The sequence below is a fragment of the Bacillus rossius genome, chromosome 1 (genome assembly GCF_032445375.1).
Source record: "Bacillus rossius redtenbacheri isolate Brsri chromosome 1, Brsri_v3, whole genome shotgun sequence".
Taxonomy (NCBI): domain Eukaryota; kingdom Metazoa; phylum Arthropoda; class Insecta; order Phasmatodea; family Bacillidae; genus Bacillus; species Bacillus rossius.
The window spans coordinates 347,126,355-347,151,603 of record NC_086330.1 but is presented as its reverse complement, the minus strand read 5'-3'; the positions used below and the strand labels follow the sequence as shown (position 1 = coordinate 347,151,603).

At 33.5% G+C, this 25,249-nt stretch overlaps 2 protein-coding genes across 2 annotated transcripts in view; both read right to left on the bottom strand.

Moving 5' to 3' along the window:
• Positions 1 to 268: 268 nt before the first annotated feature.
• On the bottom strand, positions 269 to 11,999 carry LOC134528184 (glutathione S-transferase-like). The gene is given in 5 exon segments (XM_063361573.1): positions 269 to 629; positions 3,621 to 3,763; positions 5,153 to 5,320; positions 8,455 to 8,604; positions 11,961 to 11,999. Coding segments are annotated over 4 exon segments (615 nt in total). The 5' UTR covers positions 8,591 to 8,604; positions 11,961 to 11,999; the 3' UTR covers positions 269 to 461.
• A 9,359-nt stretch (positions 12,000 to 21,358) lies between these two features.
• LOC134528183 (nardilysin-like) overlaps positions 21,359 to 25,249 on the bottom strand; it is a 103,312-nt gene continuing 99,421 nt past the window's right edge. The window contains exons 20-21 of the mRNA XM_063361572.1: positions 24,168 to 24,288; positions 21,359 to 21,648 (exon numbers count right to left, since the gene is read on the bottom strand). Of these exons, the coding sequence (XP_063217642.1) occupies positions 21,497 to 21,648; positions 24,168 to 24,288 (273 nt within the window). The 3' untranslated portion in view covers positions 21,359 to 21,496. The remainder of the gene's footprint in view (positions 21,649 to 24,167; positions 24,289 to 25,249) is intronic.

Below are 25,249 nucleotides of genomic sequence, written 5' to 3'. Positions count from 1 at the left end.
GCCAATGCAGAGATATACAAATTATAGAACCTTCTACATCAAAACTGTGGCCTAGTTATAATTAACATAAATAATTTGGGCAAAAAATATTCCTTTCTACATGATATTTAAATGTGATTTATTGACTTTGTGCACATAAGCTGCACAGTAAAGTGTTTTGAGTCCACCATTAACTTCTTACTTGCAAAAATAAAGTGCAATTTCAGACTGAAGTTGTCACATATTTGAGGTTATGGAATATTAAGTCACTCTGTATTAAAACTTCAAATTTAATAATTTCAACAAAAATTTTGTTTATTGGTTAGCATCAGTACACAAACCCACATGGTTTTGTTTAAAAATAGCTGAACTTGAAGGTGCTGTTGGAATAAATCTAAGCCAGTTACGTGTAGAAGACAAGAATTGGTCTATATTACTTATATTCAGAGTGTATTGAGTCTATGAAAGGAAACTAATCACATTTAACAATCAGTTTTTGGACGCTTCTCCACCCACGCCTTGATTTGACGGACATTCTCCACTTTCACCCTCAAGGCCTTCAGCGAGGGGTACTTGTCAAGTAAGTTGTGGCCAGCTAAGTAGTTCAGGTAATAGTGAATTCCAATGAAGTACAGGTCAGCCCAAGTCATCTGCAACATAGCAAGCACAGTGGCACCACAAACATCAAATGTCTACAATCCACACACTACTGTACAATTCAGAGTACATAATCTATATACAATATAAAAATGAAACCCGTTTTCCTTGGTCACGGCATCACGCGTGAACGGCTGGACCGATTTCACTAATTTTTTTTTTGTTGTGTTTGCTATGGTCAGGAGAAGGTTCTTATGAAAGAAAAAATTAAGAAAATTGTGCGGAAAATTAGAAAATTTAAGAATAATGAATTCCTATTTCCCTTGGTCACGCCATCACGCGTAAATGACTGAACCGATTTCACTAATTCTTTTTTTGTTGTGTTTGTTATTGTCACGAGAAGGTTCTTATGAAAGAAAAAATTTAACGGAAAATTAGAAAATTTAAGAATACTGAACCACCATATATAAAATTATTTCCAAACTAACCCAACACTTTGTACAATATAAATATTTTTAAAGTAACCTTATGACATTCAGCTTTAAGCGTTTACAGTTTCCAGTGCGGCTTGCATTTGCAATGTCAATAAATAAATCGCAAGGGCAGTCGCTAAGTGTATGTGGCATCAACCTAGAAAATCCATGTTTTTCACATGGCCAATTATATGTCGCCTGTTCCCGTGTCGGAAAACCATCAACATTATTTATTTACGCGCCAGAACATAAAACTAAAAATATAGTTTATCAAAAAGCATTAGAGTAGAGAGAAGCATTGAGGGGTACAGAGACTATTACATAGTTGATTTATAGAGCGCGCGTGGTATTGAGCTCATTGTTTACTTAAAAATGCCAAGTTGTTCAATAGCAATTTGTAAAAACATTAGTGGAATTATTGAATCCTATGGAATAAACACTATTTTGACAATATATATTTTGTTTTTTATTTAATTAAATTAGTAAGGTCCTTTTAAGTTATAGTGATACCAGGGAATTATGGATTCATTTTTATATGGAGGATATTATAGATTCCAGTTCAAATTGAATAGGTACTCATACCTAAGATAGGTCAGCTATACAAAATAAAGTAGTGCATCATTGCTACGCTAAGGCGGTACGAAGTTCGCCGGGTCAGCTAGTTACATAATAATATAAGGCAATTAAAACACTCCCACACTATTTACAGTAGAGACATTAGTACAAAGCGGAGCATAAGTGAGTGCACCATGTTTTTTTTGCATAATTATCGCACATTTTAAGTAAAAATCAAGTTTTAAAATTAAAAGTGTGTCTTTTATGCATGAATTTCACGTTAATTTTTTCATAACAACAAAACTGTTGCATGGAACTTACATTTAATGAAAAAGTGGAGTGTACAAAAGTACGCCAAACTATTAAAATTAATAAGTCATTAAAGAAACATATTTTGTATCAACCTAATTGATAACAAAAATTGTGACTTAAACGTGAGGTGAAACTAAGGTAGCATACGCATAACTATCGTCATTGTAGTGCACATATCCACGAATGAGTGTGGACCGGGCTATCAATTGTGGTTTACTCTGTATGAGATAGAGTGCACGTTTTGCATGAAATCGGTGAGCTATTATTATTAAACTATATGCATGCACTTTATACTGGCATCCATATAACCAACCATGTACAATGCCATCTAGCGCTTTGCTACATTTTCATTCTCGTAAATTCTTTACAGCGGTGACGGAAAAAATAAAGATTTATAACGTTTGAAAGGTTTGAAGGGTTTAGAAAACGATTTTTACACTTTGGAAACATATTATTTCTGTTAGTTAAATAAGAAAATGGTAATATTCTAATGAACAATGGATTTCATCATAAATAAAAAAATAGTTTCATACAGCAAACAAAGTGTCTGGTTACGTCTTCATGAAAAAAAAAATGTGTGCTTGGAATCTACGTGTGACAAAAGTGAAACTTCTTCCTTTATTATTTTATTAGGTACAGGAAACATATATAACATATACAAGTATGTAAGTTTGCAAATGGCGAGTTTGCAAGTATGTGAGTGTGCTAGTATGATAGTGTACAAGTATGCCATGTCATTTCTACCTCTTCACTGCAGTCCCCTCCTCTACTGGTTCCCCCACCACGTACCTAACTATTACTCTCATGCGAATGGAATTTTCGTAATGCTCGAAAATTGTAGCCCCCTCAGGAAACAAGTTTTACTTCAAAAATTACGTACATCTAGTGGAGAAAATGGCGGGACAAAATCATTTGATCATATTGTGTGGGAATGTCTTAAATGATTTTTACTGTAATTACAGTATTTTTCCATACCTGACAGTAACTTGAAAATTGTCCTGTAATTTTTGGCAAAGTCATTCTAGATAGCAACGATTATGCTATAAAACAAAGTTACTCAAGATTAAGTCTGTTATAAACACCGTAACATGTTTCTTTATGTGCCTGCAAGTTATTCAAATTCATATATTTTTGAGAGATATCCACATAATGGCAAAACTATTTTTTAAAAATCTTTACAATTCTGAAGAACAAGAGTAATTAATTGTAGTTTAGAGACACTTGATGGTTCCGCAACTTTATGTCTCTCATAGTACTTACATTCTAGCTGGTCCAAGATTTTTTAAATAAGTTCTATTAACAAGTGGGGGAAAAAAATAAGAAAGAACCAGGAACGTATTTAATTTGGCCATGGCCTAAAAAAGAGACATTTTATATTTCTGCAATTTCATTATTTAGGCAAAAAAAAAAATTTAAGTACAGGAAATGTCTTTAATCCAGCATGTTTAGGACCAACAAACCAACTCCAAGTACATATATTAAAAATGCCTGCATAACATTAGTGCGACCTACCAACCAATATAAACAACCAGAAGTCACCAGAAAAAATCTGAATGCAAGCGGCTTAATTAGTGACAGGTAACACAATGTGCTAAACCATATAATGCTGTATTAAGACCTTTCACTGAAGCTTTCAAAAGCAATTGGGTTCATATAGTTACATACATTAACATCATGAGCCAAACTACAAACATTTTTTCTTACCTTCCCAGCAGCAAGAAATCCATTGTTTCTCTTCACATGTTCCTCAAACTTATCCATATAGTATGGTAATGTAGTTCCTAACACTTGATCTTTAATCTTCTCTTTTAGTTGCTCATCCTTTTCATAAGCATATTTTGATAATTCTGTAAGATAATGTTACAGATTACACACATAAATAATGAATGTCACACAAAATCTTAAAAAAAAAAAAAAAAAAAAGTCATGGGAAATGTGTACTTTCCTCATGAATAAATTGTTATATGATTCAATTTTGATTTCAATTCAAATTATTTTACACAAAAATAAAACAACAGGCTTTGACTGATGATATATACAAATCATAATTAGGGTTTATTACTTAATGGAAACATAAATTATCACTACTATATTAAAATGATTAAATGATAAACCTATCCTTTTTTTTAGTGTATTTTTTTAACTCTGTTATAATCAAACCAGTACATCAAAATTAACAAAAAAAGGTAGTCTTGTCAGAACACTCTCAGGTAAGAAATTTTTGCAAAACTCATGCAAATATCAAAAATTTAAATTTCAATATCCTTACAAGAATGCAGCATGCACTACACACAATACACTAAGGTGGTGGTGATGAATATATTTTCATGTTCGATGGTATATTTAGTATTTCAGATGTTCACAAAAAGTATTTCTGGGTCGATAAGAATCCAAAGGCTATCCACACTTATCTTCAACTAGTACAATTCTACATAAATGTGTGGTGCTGTGTGATTGGCAGTAGCATGCTCACATTCCTGTGGACCGGTCTGACCATCCAAATTTTGGTTCACACACCTTAGGAGGAAATAGGTTCCTGCTGGTCATACCATCCTACACCACTGGCCTGTTGGCACCCTATTTGTGATTTTAAACAAAAACCTGCTATACCTGCTACTATGGATTATTCATTTTTCAAACCACGTATTACCAATACATCAGGAAACATTAACTTACACACTTGTTTTCAAAGGTAAATGGATGCATATAATTAGTATATTTTTAGGAGCGTCTCCAGTAAGGTCATAACAAATACACACGCAACTCAAATCGAGGTAAATTGTAACATTTGTACATAGTAGAAACATACATTGCAACATTTGTCTGAAGTGATTTCGGGGAAAAACAACCGGAAAAGAGAAATCAGGAGATACGGACATGGGATTCGAACCCAGGTTCTCCAAAATGTGTATAAAATGTTTTACTGTTGCTTCACTTTGCTCGGTATTGTTATAGCTTTGGTTTGTTTCTCCTGATATACTGCATTTCAATGAACACATTATTAACCTGTGGGAGCTCATAATTTATTTCTAACTTAAAATGTTTTTGGTATGTTATTTAGTAGTTTAAAAAATGGTAAAATTACGATAACTGCCTTAACAAAACTTACATCTGAAATTTAATAAATAACCAACCGTAAAAAAACAAACATATATTTACGTCAGCAGGAGTGAAAAGGGTTTTGTTATCTATTCTTTCCACCACAAGCACCACCATGGTAAGTGTTTGTAACTTACGCTGGCGGAAATCTGTGATGGTGTCGACAATTGCATCAATCTCAAGATCTTCCCAGGCATTACTTCCATTCAAACCAAACTACTTTCCCAAGTAGCGACATATAGCAACAGATTGGTTGATCTGCTTCCCATCAATTTCAAGTAATGGCACTTGTCCAAATGGCATTGCTGCAAAACAAAAGAAAATCCCTTTCGGCACAGCCTACCGGTGTAGGTAGATTTCTGAGTCCCTATTTCTTCTGAAAACGTCTATAACTATCTGGAACATTTTAAGAAATCAATGTTCAACATTCTATTTGTTTTCCTATATTAAAAAATGATAGATTAAACATTTTCTCATAGTCCATGTGGCAAAAATGTTTTGAATGTTCTTAACTCAATGCATCCAACATTGAACAGCTAAGAATGAATTTCATATTATGCCTACTAATCTTAATATATATAAATCCAGTGTCCTGATGTTTGTTTCCAGTGAACTCTTCACCAAGTCAACCGATTTGGATGAAAATTGGCATTTATGTGTAATTTTTTCCAACTTGAGAGATAGGATAGTTTTTATTTCAATTAATGGTCTTAATAATTTATAATTAATAATAAACTGATTATCAATGTTGATTGGTGTTTAAGCCCGGGAAACAGTGGGTACTTCGTTTCCATGCCAACGTTGCGTGCTTGAGAGTCGGGAAACCATCGGTGCTATTCGTTTTTTCTTCGGTACATTACAAAGCATTGTATTAAGTTTTGTCAAAATTAATTAATTTTCATTTTATTTCATTTATTATAACTGTAAATAAGAGATTTGGTCCCATTTTCCCCCCAAATAATACAACCGTACGAAGCCAGGTCGAGCAGCTAGTTCAATTAAAAAACTTTTTTTTACCTTCAAACACTGTTTTTCATCCCTTGCACTAATACGTGGTTTTTAAGATTAGGGTTAGGACCTAGATTTTAGATAATGTTATCAGAAATTTTTTTAAACATTATTTAGAAAGTTGAAAAATAAATAAGAACAGATTTGGTACAGAAGTTTTAGTATTTTATTTTGTAGTAATGGTTCATTTTATCAAAAATTTTCTCAGACCAAAGTATTGGCTAATTTTTAGAATATTTACAATAAATTGTTATAAACTTTATAATTTTCCTACTGAGGCAGTTATAAATTATTTTCTCTTTCAACCCCTGTTATTTTCCAAACCTTGCAGTAATGGTTGGCCAAATAATAATTTTTTTGATGAAAGTTGTAGATAACATTTAAAGATTTGCAATAAATTAGAATGGATTTAATAGTTGTTCATGGATATTATTATTATTATTTTAAATCCTACCCCTGTTTTTTTTCCAACCTTTTGCAGCAATGGTTTGTCTTTTCAAAAATTGTTCCAGACATAAGTTTTATTATTCGATTGAAGAATCAAAGACAGCACAATAGATGTGGTCCTAATATGATAGTAAGGTAATACAGAGCGGAGTCAGATATTGCTAAACAGAGTTGCAAAATGTTTACGTATGTAGTTTTTTTGTGCCAACTTTACAGTTAAATACTAATCACTTAAATTTACACCATTGTTAGGGACAAGATCTTATGGTTTTATTTTTATGAACTTTGTTTATTCACACATATAGAACAATTAAAAAAAATAAAAATACATTTACTTGTTCAATGATACTTCAACAAAACAGTGTCATTTTGTGCACTGTTACAATATAATGATTTGTAATCAGCATGTCTAACTACTGGAAATAATAAAAAAAAAATCAGCAAGTATAAATATAAAAGTATAATGTTCCAATGTTGTAGGCCTACTGTAAAAATTAGTTACTAATTACAGTAGCAATACAAAACAATCCCTTTCAACCCAGCCTACAGGCATAGGTAGATTTCGAAGTACCTATTTCTACTGGAAATATTTTGGAAACTTCTATAAACTCCTGGAACATTTTTGAACCTAATGTAGCCTACATAACATCCTATATGCTCTTCAAAAAAGATTGACTAAACATTTTCTTATATTCCGTGCAGAGAAAATATTTTGAATGTTTTTAACTTAATGCATCCAGCACTGAATGTCTTAACAAATTTTATATTCTGCCCACTAAGATAGTTATGCAATTATTTTTGATCTAGAAACACTATTTTTCATCTCTTGCACTAATACGTGATTGTATAAATTTTTTTTGAACAAAGGTTTAAAGTAACATTAAGATGATTAATAATAAATTCTGACCTATTTGATGCAAATAATTCTAAATTTGTTTTTTAAATTTGATTCCCTGTTTTCACAGAAATAGTTTGTTTCATAAAAAATTGTTTCTGCCAAAGGTTTCAGATAAAGTTTAGGCATTTTACAATAAATTATAATGGATTTGATAGTAGTATATCTTTAAAAAAAAAAGTATTGACTTTTGTCTTTCTACCCTTGTTATATCCACCCCTTGCAGTAATAGTTAGTATTTTCAAAAATAGTCTAAGACAAAACTTTTGGGTAAAAATTATAAGATTTACAAAATATTTTAATGGATTTGAAAGTGTATCTACTAAGGGGGTTATGAATTTTTTTTTTAATTCTACCACTCTCTTTTTCAACTTCTTGCAGCAATAGTTTGTCTAATCAAATATTGTTTCAGACTAAAGTTTTAGATAAAAATTATAAGATTACTACAAAATTTATAAGAATTCCATGTTGTGCTTACAAAGAGAGTTATTTTTTTTTTGTCCTCCAACCCTTGTATATTTTACACCTCGTAGTAATGGTTGGTCGTATAAAAAATTATTTCAGACGAAAGTTGTAGATAATAATTTAAGGTTTTACAATAAAACAGAAGGGTTAAACAGTGTACATGGTACATAAATTATGAATTTTTTTATATTCTACCCTTATGGTGTTATTAACTTGCATAATGATGTCCCTAATCATTGTGTGACAAAAAGCGTTATTGTTGCCTTCTTGAGTTTCCTATGAAAAACGGTGCACACACATCACAAATTGTGGGTATATCGTATAGGCAATCTTTTGTCATCTTAACAATGTCAATATTAAGCAGTGATTAAAAGCATTTGTAGGTTTTGCAGAGGGAAAGGTTGCACCGGTAATATAAAATAAAAAAACAAAAAAAAAATGTTTAAGACTATGTTCTACTATGTTTCCAACTTGCTTACGAAAAATTTGGAATGTGTTTTGCAACTCACCATTCTTTATATATTTCTTTCTCAATTCCCTAACGTGTGTTCTATGTACACCTCTCTAAAGACCTCCTTACAGATGAAAAGTTATAATAATGAAACCAACACCACATTGACTCACATGGCTTCATGGATGGCCACTGTTCTCTCTGGAAACGGTAGTCTTCGAACTCCTGGTTGCCATACGCCAGCAAGAAACGAATCGGTTCTGCGAGACCCATGATTGGGAAGTAGGTAAGCTTGTATTTCGGTGCCATTGTTATGGGCTAACCTGAAATATAAATAAGGCACAAAACATTGTAACATTGCATGACCCTGCCCTCCCCAGCTTTCATGAGTATTTTTGAGAGGAATAAGTATATTATTACGACCTATGTGGGGAGAACTTGGTTCCTAAGGGATAGCCCAATTAGGTTTTTTCACAGTTTTATTAATTACTAGTATTTACATTAATAATAAATAATTGTACTTCAAAATATCCAATCACAAATCACTAGCACTTAATGTTTATTCTCAAGTAACTCAATGTCTGTCAAGTTCCACAGTTCGCACTCCTCAGTGAAGCAAGGCTCACCAGTGGTTCGCCCCTTACCTCACGCATGTCCACACACACACAGTATCGCGCCACTCAGTCGCACTCACACGGTCCCGTCGCTCCAAGTCGTGCCGCTCTCGAGGAGGTCTCTCACCCTCTTCGCCAATGTCGCACTTCCCTCCACTCGCGGAACTCTCGAAACTCTTGGAATTTACTCGGAATTGTTGTGAATCTCGTTGTGGACTGCCATGGAGGTTGGCGTCGCTGCTTAAGTACCCTTCTCGAACCGACAAGAGAGGCTGTGACGAGTCGCATCATCCTGGGCCGACCCGACACCCAAAACATCGAGAAAGACGGTGCCCATTCACACCACTCCAAGCGACTGTCCGCAGAATTTCCAAGGCCGCTCAGCGATAGATAATAGCGCCGGGGAAGGACCATCAATGCGCGGGAAGCGAAAGAGGGAGCGAGGTAGCGATAACCCTTGTGATCCGGCCAGGCATGCATGGCATGCCTTACGTCAAGGACATCACGTGACATCAATGGCTGTGCGAGGCTGCCAGCCAGCTCCGAACCTGGTGCGCGTTGCAGTCCTGTCAGCGTTCATAACAATATTATGTTTCGTCATGCAGATGGACCAGCAGATTGTATAGCTTCAAGGTCATAGTTACCTAGTTTTTCTTAGTTGTATTTTATCATAATTAAAATAATAATAATCATTAATCATAAGTATAGTATCATTGTAATTAATTTTTATATTTATTAATTTTATTTAGAAAAGCCTGTTAACAATGTTTTTAAAAGTTTTCACTTTGCTGGCTAGGTTTCTATATATGTAAAAGTGATTTTAAATAAATTATTTATTTAAATATTTTTAATAACTATAATTTTACATTTGTATTAAATGGTATGTTTGGAACATTTATAGAACATGGGACAGTGGGTCTTGCAGCTGGTGGTGATCCTATAATGTTTCTGTTGAATATTAAAACGAATTCTTCTCATGCCATTAACTATAATACTTACAATATTTTGTACTCATATTTTCACAACTAAGAAGTTCGTAAAAACATGCTGTTTCAGGTCTCTCCAAACTGCCCAATAAAATATCTACACATGAGAGACGAAACTGAAATATGACACTTGTCTAAGCAGGTGGACTGGCTCTTAAATGATTTTCTTAACAGATTATTTCAGAAACCTTAAGTAGTCTAAAATTATTTTTAACACCTGAAGTTACACACACCAATTAAGTGGCCCAGCCAGGTGGTAACCTGAAAAGTAATTTGGTAAAATTTGAACCCATAACTTTATCTAATGCTCTTAATTATGGATCTCAGTTTATTTTTATCCTGTTCACTACTGTTTCAAGTAGATCATACATTCAAGGTTAGTTAGCATGACAAAATTAAAGCTAAACAAACTTCAAAAATTTATCAGTAAGATGTTAAATCCTGTACTCTATGATAATTCATGAAGTGTTTACTACCGACAGCTCTCGTATCTCGAATTGTTTGTGGAAACCAACAAGTTTCCTGACTGATAAGACAAGAATATAATGCAGGCACCTAACTACCAGTGATAAGACCTTGCAAATATAAGATTACCTGTGGGAGTGAGTTTCTAAAGTGTAACGAAGCAGGGGTGTCCATTCTGCGAGCATGGCGATTGAGAGAAACCAAGGGCCGAGGGTAAAATAATTTTGTTGGGCCCGCTTTCAGGTACATCTTTTAGAACCCCACAATAACACAATTAAAAAAAATTTTAAGATTGTAAATGTTTTTGTGGCCATAACTTTAAGTGTGACCTGTGTGTATTTAATTACCTTGTAAGGTTTTCTGTGAATCCAATAAACCAAAAATTATAATTTTCATCCTATCAGGGTAAACAAAAGCATTAAAAAAAATCTAAAAAATTACGAACAGATTACCATCCTTCCCCAGGGCCCTCCCTCTCGACGATCCTATCCGTGGTCCATGAACAAGACACTGTGACAGGCAATGATGGAAAAGTTTTCAAAATGTGAAAGGTAGGGTTTTAATAATCCGAACCTTTTGAATCATTGGCCAAAGCTTCTGGCTGGTGAGCTGAAAGACAGGACTGGGTGTTGTTTCATCCCTTCACTTATGTACGGCAGAAGACAACAACAAACCACCGCAGATACACCATGCTGTGGAAGCCACGAGTGTGGTGTGGATCCCACCATCTCGATCAAAGTGCTCAGACACGAGTATCAAGGTGTCATAATCATCAGGGTTTTATTTAAGGGTCCCGCCTACCTAGGCACACACACAGTGTGCAGCGCTTCAGAAAAAACAAACCACATGATTTGAAAAATGCTCAAGATATCTGAGTGATGTCTGTTTATGAAAAGCACTTAAGAGTACGTTGAGGGTAGATGTATAGTCCTGTTTTCCGTATTTAGTTTTTTAACTATTTTTATAGAAGAGTGGAGATGACTAAAACAGGTGTTTTGATAGTAATTTTCAGGCATGAAAAACTTCGTAGAGATTATTGAAAACACTCAAGGGACTTGCATTACACCTTAATCTTCATTTCTCTGTGATTTATTGTGTTAAGGTTACCACTCAAATATCATAGTTGTCCTATGCATGATGAGAAGAATGCACACCAGATCATAGTCTTGCACTTAGAGGTGATACAGTGCTGGAAGCACCAGCACTTATCCTGCCTCACTAACACACATACACCACTAACTGGGCGAGCCCCTTAACACGGTTATACATACGATGACAGCAGAAGGGACCTATCACTAATCATATTAAAATGTATCATGAACCACAAGTAATGCCGGAGGGACGAGAGAATAAAATCTAACTTGAACAACTTATTTACAAACTGACTTTTCAAGTAGTTTAGGTAATGGGAATGAATTGAACTTATCAAAGGTTATTAGATGCAAAAGGAATGAATGTGAGGAGGAAACTTGAGTATCTTGAGAAATCCTATGATCACAGCAACATCAGCTTGTTTCCCCTACCGGGAATCGAACCCGGATCGGATTGATGGGAGGTGAGTGATCTAACCATACAACTCTACACACAAAAAGAAAATAAATCAACTAGACTCACAGCTTGAAATGTGTTGACAAGTGGTTCTTTTGCGTACCTGCAATGGAATGATAAAGTTTTATATCTTCCTTGCCAGTCCAACTTGCGCTCCCAGCTCAACAGATAAGATATCGCTGCGACGGTGGAGGGGTGACAAACAAAAATACCAGAATAAGATTCACGGAACAAGTGATACTGAACGAATTGCAGAATTCATCAAGTGCAAAATTTTTGCCATCATGTTTAACATGTTGGTACAAAACTGATTCAAGACATATTATCTTTCTTAATAATTTCACTATGGTCAACTAATTTTTTTTTAAAATATCAGATCTATAAAGCCAAGAAATACTATTGCATACTATTAATTAATATTTTCCTTTGAGAATCTGACTCTTACAACAGATTACACATAACGGCCTAATTTAAATAGTTGTAGAACTCTACTTTTAAAATAATTGGACTATTCATACTTTTGTGTTCAGACAAGTCATTTGAAAGAAAGAAAAGCCATGGACGGTAATATTTTAAATATCTAAACAAAAGTATTTTCAGCAGTCCTTTATAACAAAAATAATGTCCAAATAAAAAAAATTGGAGGCGTACCATTATTAAAAGGAGTCCATATTGGAGGGTCATGACAACTTTGGCCCACTGGTTCAACGGACCATGAAATTGGTAAATGTAAACGGAACCTCGGATGCTGCATGGGTTTCGACAACCCTGTCCAGTTTCTCCTTTGAGATAGCTTCAGAAAGGGTTGGGTAACTCGTCAAAAAACTTGTTGTCTGGGTGATCTCAGGATTAATGAATTCAGGCTTAAAAGTCTTTTTGACATCAAGGTAATTTCATACACGTGAAGGAAGGTGAAAGAAGGGTGGAAAAGGAAGGGGAAGAGGGTGAAAACACGGATCAGTAACAAACTGCATTGGTGGGGTGGAATGGGAAAAACACCTGATTCTCTGCAACGTCTGACACATTTACAGCTAGTGAAATAATTCCAGGGTTGAATCCTGCCCAGAATCGAAATCAGATCCACTTGACGGGAGGGAAGCGATTACAGACAGGAATACGACACAGTGACAGTACCAGCTTCACTTGGCAGTGTGAACATGTAGTCCTAATATGTATTTTATTGCGAGTTTTGCTTTCCAGCACTGTCATTAGCATTATATGGCCGTAACCTGGTGCATACTCATTTAGGGGCAGGAAAGAGAACTGTTGGATACCCACGGATAAATTCTAAATTCATCACTGGAAGGGACTACTGCTCTACTATTCATTGCTTACTGTAGATTATATGATTCACTAACACTACACACTCCAAACAGTTAAGTTCTTGTTATTAACATGATGATATCTCATGCACTTCAACACATTACCATCACCACAAATTATATTCATGAAGACTAATAGTTTCAATTCAACATCTATATTTAAAATGGTGTGAATACAACATATCAGTATACTTACTCAACATCTCCATACATAGATAATATCTTTAAAGTTTTGATAATACCCATGGAAATAAAAGTCATGTTTTTCAGCACACATGACAATTCTCTCTCAAGTGAATTGCAGAATTTTCCCCACATGTTTACCATGGTTACAATCTGCTTTTGTAACCCAAATAAAAAAAAAGATAAAAGTTTTCGCTGGCATCATCAAAAGTTTCAAGTTTTAGCTGATAAATGACAGAAAGTTGCTGCAGTGACACTTCTGATTGCTTTAGACGCAGAAAGGAGTAAAGAAAAGAAAAAAAGGAAATTGTGGGCAAGAGAATGGTTGTTAAGAAGAGATCTGAATCGAGGCACACTTGCCATGCTTTTTGGGGAGCTTGTGTAAGCAAGATTTGAGGTAATGCTATATATGTCCAATTAGTTTTTGCCTTGAAATGCGATAATCTGTGGATTTGTGTGTATATGTTACAGTCCCGAAGATCCAAATTCCTTCACAAATTAAACACGGATGGGCGAAGCTGTGTTGGATGAGCTTCTCGTTCTCATTGCGCCCAAAATAACAAAAGAAGATACAGTTATGAGAGAAGCTATCCCTGCAAGATATAGGTTTGCCGCAACACTGAGATATCTTGCAACTGGTTCCACATTTCAGGATTTATCCTACTCGACTATAATTGCTCCAAATACACTTTCTAAAATAGTGACTGAAACACTGTGAGCTATTGTGACAGTCTTAGATGAGAAGAAAGTGATAGCTTGCCCAAGCAACCCACAAGAATGGGAATGTGCTGTGGCAGTTTCCACACTGTGTAGGTGCATTAGATGGGAAACATATTAATTTCAGACCACGAAGGTGTGAGGGATCTATGTACAGAAATCACAAAGGCCATGATAGTATTGTTTTACTTGCTCTTGTTGATGCTAAATATCAATTTATTTTCATTGACGTTGGCAAAAATGGGCGTTTGCATGATGCTTCCGTGTTCCGAGAGAGCACCTTCTCACAAAATTTGTTGTCTGGCAATTTGAACTTGCCAGTGCCACATCCATTGCCTGGGGGAGATGTTCCCTTGCCATACGTCATCACGGCAGATGATGCTTTCCCTTTGAAAGAAAATATTATGAAACCTTACACAGGACATTCTTTACATGTAAAGAAAAAAATATTCAATTACAGACTCAGTAGAGCACGCAGAATAGTAGAAAATGCTTTTGGTATACTAGTCAACAGGTTTCGGGTATTACTGCACACTATTTCTCTTTCTGTTGAAAAGGTAGAGTTGATTGTTTATGCATGCTGTTTGTTGCACAATTATCTATTGAAAGAAAAAGTGCCCTGGTATGTACAAACAGGCAAGCAAGACGTAACACCACCATTAAAATTGCAGTCTGTTGCAACTCAACGTGTAAACAGGTCGACAAATCAAGCGGTAAATGTATGCAATGAGTTTGCTGAGTACTTTTCCACAGTTGGTGCAGTTCCATGGCAAAACCTGCGCGTGGAACTAGGTGACTACTAGCCTGTTAAGTGACGCACTCCAGAAGTTTAAAACACTATATGATGCATTTTTAGTCATATTATTATGTTTATAATTCAGTATATTTGCTTTCCTGTATTTTGTTGATTAATTTTTAAACACATACAATACATCCTTAATAATTGAAAACTATACTGAATGTTGAATCTTAAATAGAAATGCAGTGAGCTAAGAATCAATTTAACAGCAAAGTTAATAATAAATAAAAATTTGTCAAAACTATTGCATTGATTCCCAAGTAAACAAAAGGGTTTTAGATTTTCTTACCACAAAAAGTTTTATTACGTACTTTTTAGTTTCAGTTTTATAAACCATCATTAAAGGAACTTAGCAAAAACTTGAATATCACAGCAGGAATTCAAGTGTTTTATTGTGATGCGTAAAAGAGGCAAAATTGTATTTTTACATAATGTATGTTAGAAAAAAGACAGGTTCTGCAATAACAGCTTAAACCTGTGCATGTAATTCTTCTCTTTGTAAAACATTTTTAACGGAAAACATCAAACAGTTATATAACATATTGTATTTGGCTCCGTGCATATGTATTTCAAATCAAAATGTTGAAGGCTATTGTTTAGGAAATTATATGGGCATTAAATCATACATTTTCATAGTCCTCCAGCTTACTTTGTAAATTTTGTACTGTATTTTGAATGTTTAATATTTAAACTCTTGAGTAAATGATGACAAAAAAATTGGTAAGTAGTAAAAATATATAATACATGTTTGTTCTTAACCTGCTTACATGTTACGCCATACTTCTTTACAACTACATAAATGGAAAGCAAACTGTATTTTCATGTTTGATATTTTGCAAGGAATAAATTTGTATTAAATTATTGTCAAAGAAAATCGTCAATGTGTATGCTAAAAAGTTGAAAGTAATTTTTGCGGTAATCGGTAATGTCTCACTTATGTAATTAAGCATCACATACTGTACTAACATGTTGTGTCCTCAACAATGTCTATCCATTTTCTTGTCTAGTCCAATAAACATGTAGGTATTGAGTTATAAGATATTTCTTGCAATATAGCTCTTGAAGTATGCTGAGCACATTGTAAATATTTGGATATATGTAATGTTATTTTATTGTTTCAAACAGACTTTCGAGAAACTGAGAAAACTTCTGAAAGCTCAGCAGTCAGTATGGAAAGTTTAATTTGCTGCATCTGCACTTGGGTGTGATAAATTCAGGTGTATAAAGAATTTTTATGTAAATTTTTGTGGAATATATTTCATTCCATTCAAAGAAAGTATAAAAAGCATATCCCTTAACTAAGGTGGCATAGTTGGTTGTTGATGCTGCATCATTAAGAATTAAATGAAAGTGTTTGTTATCACAAAACTCTGTACGTATGTGGTTTGGAACTACACGCCAACTCTCTTGTTTTCATTTTTAAAACAAATGCTGGAGATGAGGTGTGTGTGTGTGTGTGTGTGCGTGTGTGTGTGTGTGTGTGTGTGTGTGTGTGTGTGTGTGTGTGTGTGTGTGTGTGTGTGTGTGTGTGTGTGTGCGCGTGTGCGTGTGCGTGTGCGTGTGCGTGTGCGTGTGCGTGTGTGTGTGTGTGTGTGTGTGTGTGTGTGTGTGTGTGTGTGTGTTGCAACATATTGTGTATTCATGGCTTAGTTTAATAGGTTCCAAAATGGCAAAAATAAAAAATTCATTACAGATATATCTGAAATGTTATGAAATTTTATTATACTCTAAACACTTACCTACATGAAGTCATAATTTTTTCCCAAGAAATTTATATACTGTCCAGTGAAATAAATTTTTCATGTTTAATTTTCACTACAGTTCTAAACAGAAATAATTAAATATGATTTATTCGTAAAGAATTTGTGGGATTCGGCAGGTTGAATTTGTTCTGCTCATTAATGTTATACTTTGGAATAAAATTGCTATTGAATATCCATGCAACTATACATGAATAAATTTCATAAACTTTAAGGTGGTTGACTTTGTGATTTCAACTGGAAAAGCATCATCAGGCCACTTACATGTATTTATACAAAAATATCATCTGTGAATAGCACAAAAACTTACAAACGTATGTTAGTGCATGTATGCATGTGAAGTGTGTTAAAGACAGTTGTCACCTCATGCGTGAATTTTAAAGTATGTACAAGTACAATTCATAGAAGTCTTTCTTGAAAGTATACTTTGATGAAGTGTACCTAATTCAGTAAATTTAAGTATGTTTGAATGTCAAATTTTATGTAATATTATTGTGTAAATTTATTTGCAATAACATATTATGTAATAAAAAATTGGTTGTCTGTAAAGTCGGTTTATGGACGATAATTTAACATGACGTCATAACAAAATATTGATGAAATGATTGCATACTTTTATGAATAAAATTGAATCTTTTTATTGAATTATCACTATTTTGTATGGATACAAAGAAGGAGTGAAATGAAATCTACAATTTAATTGATAAATTTACTTTTATTTGCACCTATTAATTCATATATGTTTATTACTTTAACAAAGAGATTATTTTAACTATAACTTTTATACATGTTTGCTATTTAACCACTTAACATGTTAACCCGATTTAAGTTGGGTTATTGAAAGTGGTAATATTATGCTAACCCGAGTATACTCGTGAACAATTCACTTTGCTGTCCTTCGTTATGTATCCCGAATATTTCCGTAGTGTTTCTCGCTCTTGTAGTTTACTTTTTCCCGTGTAGATTGCGACACATATCGACTATCTGTGTACACTTCAAGCTTTGTAACGAGATGGCAGCTCTGTGCGCTTGCCGACACGCAAGATAAGCGTGTTCATGAAACATTCGTAACTTACACTGGTTTTTTCTCCTAAATATTTAGTTTATTATTTCCTTGACAGGGTGCAGTATCTATTTAGATTTCATTACCTTACCATGCACAGTGCAGTGATCAGAGACAATAGCAATGGTACTGTTTTTTCGCGAGTTTTGCGACACTCAAGTAGACAATTTCTTTCGTTTTCGTATGCGTATTTCATAAATAATTTTATGAATATATAAACTGAATATTTTATTTTTATTTTAAATGAGTTTTGTCATGGATATTGCCATACGTTTTGCGATGTTTTCTTTTGTATTTGGGTATGAATGTACTCTATTCATGTACATTATTTTCGTATTGGGACATTTTTATGTTTTTTTTTTTTTTTTCAGACTGTGTGTGACAATGTCAAATGTGTACTTATGTAAACTTTGTTTCATGTATATTATTAATAGTATTGTTTTTATTTAATATTTTGGCAATTTATTACTGGCATATGTAATTTTGGAATACATATAATTTTTTTCTACTCTTCATTAGTGTATATTGTATAAACTTTTTGCATCAACATTTTGTAAGGATTTTTTCCTACAAATAATATGTTATTACTTAATGAAAACGTAATTAATTACACAAAATAAAATTGATTCACAAAATATGACAAAATATTACATGATTTTCATTTCCGCTGCAAGAATAACATATTTATGCCGACATAATGACTGGCCGAGTTAACTCGGGATAAATATGTGGTAAAATTATCATCCTTCATATTTCATAAACAAACGAATTTTTTTTAAAAAAAAGGCCAACTGTTTACGTTACATTTCTAAAGTACTTTTCTATTTAGTAATAAAAAAAAAAGTGATTTTTTCGGAACAGATTTTTAAAATGTTATTGGAATGTTAAGTGGTTAACTTCTTACAATCTGTGTTATTCTGTTAAGGATAGGACGATGATAGGAAAAGTAGGAAACAAATGGAAGTGTTTCAAGCTTTCAAGTTTAATGTGCCTCAAAAAAGGCAAATCGATGGTTGTTCCAATCGAGTGGAAGAGAGATAGATGCGGCGCAAGCGTACAATGAGCATAACGGGACACAATGTAACGGGACAATGTGCGCAACGGGACACTTTTTCGTGCGTGCAACCGGCATTCATCGATTTATTAGGCGTCACGTCAAAAAATTTTACACTACAATAGTTTCAAGTATAGTTGTTTTCATTTCAAACATGTTTCCTCACATTAGTACTCTAGCAAAAATATAATGAATGATAGATCTTATATAAATGACATTTCTTGAATACTACATTATTGTAAATCTTGATATCTGGCTGTTATAACCGTTTGTGTTCATCACTTATAATTTCTGTTTTTCTGAAGTAAATTCTTTCAAAAGTGATCCTACTAACTCATACAAGAATCTACAGGACACACAGGTTTTTTTCCCTTAATGTTTTGGGGTTCAGGGGCTGACAACACTTTTGCTATGGCCGCAACTGCCTCCACATACTGATCATTTTGATTTCTTTTTCTTTTATTTCTGACTTTGACCCTCTTTGTGAGGAGCCTCCTTCAACAGAAGCACATGCATGTTTCCCTAATGGAGATGATGCCACAGGTGAACAACTAGCTAATGAGGTGCCTACTTCAACAGAAATTCCACCTTTTTCTGACGAAGATCTCCCAGATGAACTAGCATTAGAAGAGACTTCTGCCGAACACACAGACAATGATGCTATTACCACTTCTTGGTCGTACTGTGTTCGAAAGAAAAAATCTTCGCTTTCCTGTGTACTTTCATAATTCACGATGGTTTCCTCCAACAACACATCTGAACATTGTTGAACACTTGTTGCGCACACTTTGGAAGATTTACGTTTCCTTGGTAGCATCTTAAAGTACCAAAGACTTAGGGTGTATATCTGCAAAAAACATGAAACATAAACATAAATTAATCAATTGGATATGTTTATTTTAATGTACAGCTTTAAGGTTTTACAGGCTCATAAACAAAACTATCACACCAGTACACAAACAGACAGCAACATTACCCACCTCCTAACCTCATAGCCTCTAACATTTTTTTCACCAGGGCAATAATTTTTGATAAATTGTACTTACATAGTCTGTTCCAGCATCACTTTTAATTGAGGCTCTTCGTTTTGAGTTTTCAACATTAAACTGATTTCGTATGTTGTATAATTTGTTTAGGCACTCTTTCACACTGGTGCCAGGCCGAACTTGGTTCACTGCATTGAAAACTCTTTCAATAGCTGCATTCCGCAATGCTTTACAGTGATAATTCTTACTTTTTACTTCATATAAACATTGCTCTTCCCTGTATGCGTTTATTAATACTATCAGTTCATCTTTTGTCCACTTGTTGCCTTCCATGTTTATAAAAAAACCCGCACCTGATATGAAAACAACTTCAATGTTTTTGTTTTGATGTAGTATTCTGATTGGCCGATGCTTAAATCTTTTAACACAACTCGTAACGAAAATCGGATATCATCAATGATGAAAAACCAGTAGCAAAGCTCGCAGGGCTGCTAGTAGGAGACAAGAATTTGAGTAGAAAAACTAGTTACCTAGCAAGTACGACTTTTAGCAGACAACATCGTAAGGAATATTGTACCGTGTGCGGCGGGCTTTAGGTTCTGGCCAACGTCTTGACACTAATTAAGCCCTAATAAAATAATTTTAACAATAAAATTTATCTATTACTAATAATTCAATTTTTTTATAAATAAAAATACTAAAATAATGGACTGAAATAAAATAACACAATTTTTGAAAAACATACATAAAATATTGATGAACTAAAATTACTAATAATTTTGTTTCCAAAATTTAAATTGAGAAACTGTAAAAATTCTAGTTATATTTAAATAATTTGAAGGACAAAAGTTAAGCTGTCACAAAAATATTTATAAAAACACATTTTCAAAATTAAATTAATATGCTAAATTTTAAAAACATTTGTATAAAACTTCAAAAAAGAACACAAATCTAATGCATACAAAAAATAATAAATTATTTAAAGGAAAGATATAATGGTTGAAAAAATCGGCAGATGGATATGGATGCATGAAAGACTGGCAGGTGAATAGACAGACAAATGAATAAGAATAAATGTATAAAAATATTAAAAATGTATTAATGAATAAATAACACATACATAAAAATAAATAAATATTTTTTTATTTTTCTAGATTGAAAAACACAAACTTCATTACACAAGATTAAAAAAACAAAAAAACATGAACTTAAGTACAGAAGACCCTTTTGATCTAAGTCAAAGTTGGATTTAAAAATTAAACCACAATTTCATGTTTTTTGTAGCCATTTTAACTTATTCTGCTCTCATTCTAAATTTATCATAAAAAATATAAAAAGTAAATAATGTTTAATAAATGATATTTATTTAATTTCATGATTTTTGTTTCCTTTATTATAAGAAGTATTTATATGATCAGAAAAGGTTTTAGTTACCTAAATATCAATGATAAGATCCTCATACATTCTTGTATTGATTATGTTCACTAGAACCCACGGACACACAATATCAATAAGATATTTGGACATGATTGATTATATATTGCAAAATGATTTTAGCATATGAAATAAAACCAAGTACATAAGCCAAGCATTTATATTAAAAAATCTTACACATACATAATATAGTGAAATATAACAAACTGTATTTCACATACAAAACCAACAATTTGTGAGCAGGCAATTGTGAACTTAATTTTTTTTTAATTTAAGCACTAATACTAATCAACAATCTTGTTATGGGGATATATAGTTAGTTTGTCCTTAAATATGCCTATGTCTGAAATAAAACTCTCTGGGGATTTCTTATCCGAGGTTGTTATAAATTTCAATGAAAAATCCACTGCATGGGCATTATGCATCTGTAATTGACCTGAAAATCACAAAAGAGGCATATTATTCACAAATAATTTAAAATTGAACACATAATTGTTAGAAGCCACACAGAAAACAGAGACATAAAAAAATATTTTTTAGCATATAATTTTATGCCTTAGACAAAAAAATATGTTCAAATATTTTCATCACAGACAACTGTGAACTTCTGCCCTTGCACATATTAACTTTTTAAGCTCTATATCTATATGTAATCACTAAATGTTTAGCATTTGTCTAGAACACCATACTTAAACTACATTTATGTACTTTCACTCTGAGCTTTAAATCTTGACGACAGCAAGGTCTTTATCAATGTTTACCTAAACATACAATCTATACATAAAACAGAGCCAAGACAAATTAGAAAATGAATTGACTGGCCATGTGCTATTACACAGGACAACAATAGTTTCAGTGCCGGGGTATTTAGAGCTGATTTAATATGAATTTGGTTCCCTGAATTCAAATATGGCATTAGTTTTTGCCTAGAAGGTCAAATTTCTAAGATATAACATTTTAACGAAATGTATGTTTTACGTTATTTTAGGTTAAATCCATGAACCAAATCTAAAAATTAAACATGAAATCTTATTATTAAATTACACAAATATTATATATATGTACAAAGATAGTACCTGGTCATCGATGGAACCAACTAGTCACTCAACACTTTGGAAGATTCTTTTTGGTGAACTTATTCAATATATCTTTGGAACATATCTTTGGAACTGTCTCTTTTTAAACTCCAGCAATAATCTGCCATAATGTGCGTATTCCATCTTCCTTGATAGTGGTCCTCCATAATTTTAATATCTTGATGAAATCTTTCACCTTGCTCCTCACTGCTGTTTCCTAAATTTTCAGGAAAACGGTCCAGGTGGCTGTGTATTAGTGAAACTTAATACTCATGTTGCACCCAAGAAATTTGAAATTTTTAAGCGTATCGTTTACCAGTTCAACATGGTTTTATGCTTTTCGTTGGCCCAGAAAATTTCAGACAACTGTGACAAATGAAGCCCAGGTTTTCCGCTCAGCCTCATTCATGGAATTTACGAAAGCTTGGTCCTTAACGAGTTTTCTTAATTCTGGGCCGTAAAATATTAATGCTTTAATTTTTCTTCACTGAAGTGAGGCATTTTCCCCCCTATAAATGCAAAGCATGATCCGTCCTTATCAAGAGCCTTTACAAACTGCTTCATGAGCCCCAGTTTGATATGCAGTGGAGGAAAGATTATTTTCTCTCATTCCACTAAGGGTTCATTATTAACGTTTTTTCCTTCAATGACCATGTCTTCTCTCTTAGGCCACTCTTGTCTAACCCAGTGGTGTGTTTTGTCTCTGCTATTCCAGAGACACAAGAAACAAAGGTATTTGTGTGGCTAATTTGCTGTCCGAGGAAAAAGTTTACTATTTTTAAGTCCACACAAATCACCCATTGATGTTCACAATACCTTATCTTCTCCAAGACCAAAGCTATGGTGCTACATATATGTTTCTTTCATTGTCATTGAGTGAGCAATTGGTATTGAACCATATTTGTTCCCATTGTGTAGAAGAACACATTTCAATCAAGCTTCGCTTATCTCAAAAAGTAGAGGTGATAGAAAAAAAACTAATTTAATATTTATATTCAGTGCTCTAAATAGTGCCCCAAATATAGCTAAAATCAGTTCCAAAAACCTAGGCACCAAATTTTTTTTTCTTGTTGACCCATCATAGGTCAGAATTTGGTATCAGAACACCATGGCAAACCGAAATGCCTAAACTCAAATGGTTGGTACAAAATTCAAACTGGTTTCTCCCAAATTTTAGTCAAACAAAAATGTACTTCTTTCAAAATTATAATAAGGGCTAACCAAAAAATTCCTGTTAGAAATAATTAAATGTTAAAAAGAACAGTTTTTTTTTTAGTGTTAAGTAGGTATTTGAAAACAATGTGTATTTTTGTAATAAAATATATATAATACAGTTATCATACAAACAGAGAGCACTATTTGAAACTAATGAGTGAAAATCATTAAGTCACAAAATTTAATTAAAAAATAGCTTACAATTATAATCACCTCAAAGTTATTTTTAATTTTCTTTTATCAACATGATATCCACTAATATTCAAGCATGTATCCTATAGTTTTATCAGTCCCCAATACCAGCTACATAAAAGTTTTGAGTTCCAGTCTCAGCCACATTATTACATACACGCTGCTATTCTGCCGTACAATCATCTAGCACCACTCGAAAACTCAATGATCCATTTGGCAAATGCTACCTGGTCAATGCAAAATTAATACCCTGCTGTTAACATTCTTGGAGAGTACTTTGCTATTTTAAGACAAATATATCAATTTGTGACTTTCTTAATAACTTTCTCTCATATTATAAATACTTATAACTGGTTTTCATGGCATCAAATAAACTGAGACTCCTGTTTTGGTTCATTTTTAAACCGAAAGAGACCTAGACATTACTTATCGTTATTACGAGCCGTAACACGGGCCCAAACACCCCACTTACTGGGCCGCCGCCTATTGATGCGTGGTGAGCCGTGGACTCTGGCATGCCTGTGGACTCTCGCGTGACTCTCGTCTGAATCCCTGCCCCCCGAGTCCTTGTCAGGTGTGGTGTGTCCCACCACCTGCACGCATGAGAAAGACAGCTTCACTCACAGTACGTTCCGCAGACATATTTGGAAGAGCGTATGAACAGCATTTTTTAAATACCTTTCTTTTTTTATACATAAAATTTTGTAAAGTTTGGAGTTTCAAAAATTTGCATAATATCTTAAAAGTTTAGTATACGTCTTTTACAGAGGTTTGAATTTCATTGTGTACTGCATCTGATGGTTTTGCATCTTCCCAATTCGATCCAGAACTTTTCCTCAAAGTGAATTTGAACTATTCGCATACACACAGACCTGCCAACATTCAAATTTAAAAAATCATGAGGTCCTCGATAAAAATTTTCAGGCCCATAAATACAGGTTAGATATAAAAAACAAATCAGAATCATTAAATTTAAGTGACATACCTGTACATATGTTACATGGTATCTGCTTCAAAATTTATTTCAACAAATTATAGGTTGCAGAATTAATTTAGTTGAACTAAATTTAGCGCTGTCGTGTAGTGATCATGCAGGGCCGCAACTAAAAAGATGTAAAATAACATTCTGCTCGTGTAACACTATTATCACTGTTCACAGCAAAATTAATTTTTTAATTGGAAGCAATACACTTCACGTGTTAGTTGTGTTTTTTGTAGCGACATGTTTCACGTCTCCTCTTCCACTATGCAAGATAGAAAAATCAGCACGGCACACGCTACAAAATGCAAAATTGCTTCCTTTACGTGACTCGAGTATTGATGGAAACTCGTTACTGTAAGCTTTCGTAAAACTTGTTTTGTAACTTTTACAAACAAAATCTTGGGGCCCCGAAAAATCGTGAGGAAACACTATTTTGGCGTGAGGGCGTGAGATGGACCTTAAAATCGTGAGCCTCACACCAAAATCGTGAGAGTTGGCAGGTCTGTACACATGATAGTAAAAACACTTTGCAAATGTTTCAGAATGTGCAATGCATCAAAAAAAAATTTTTG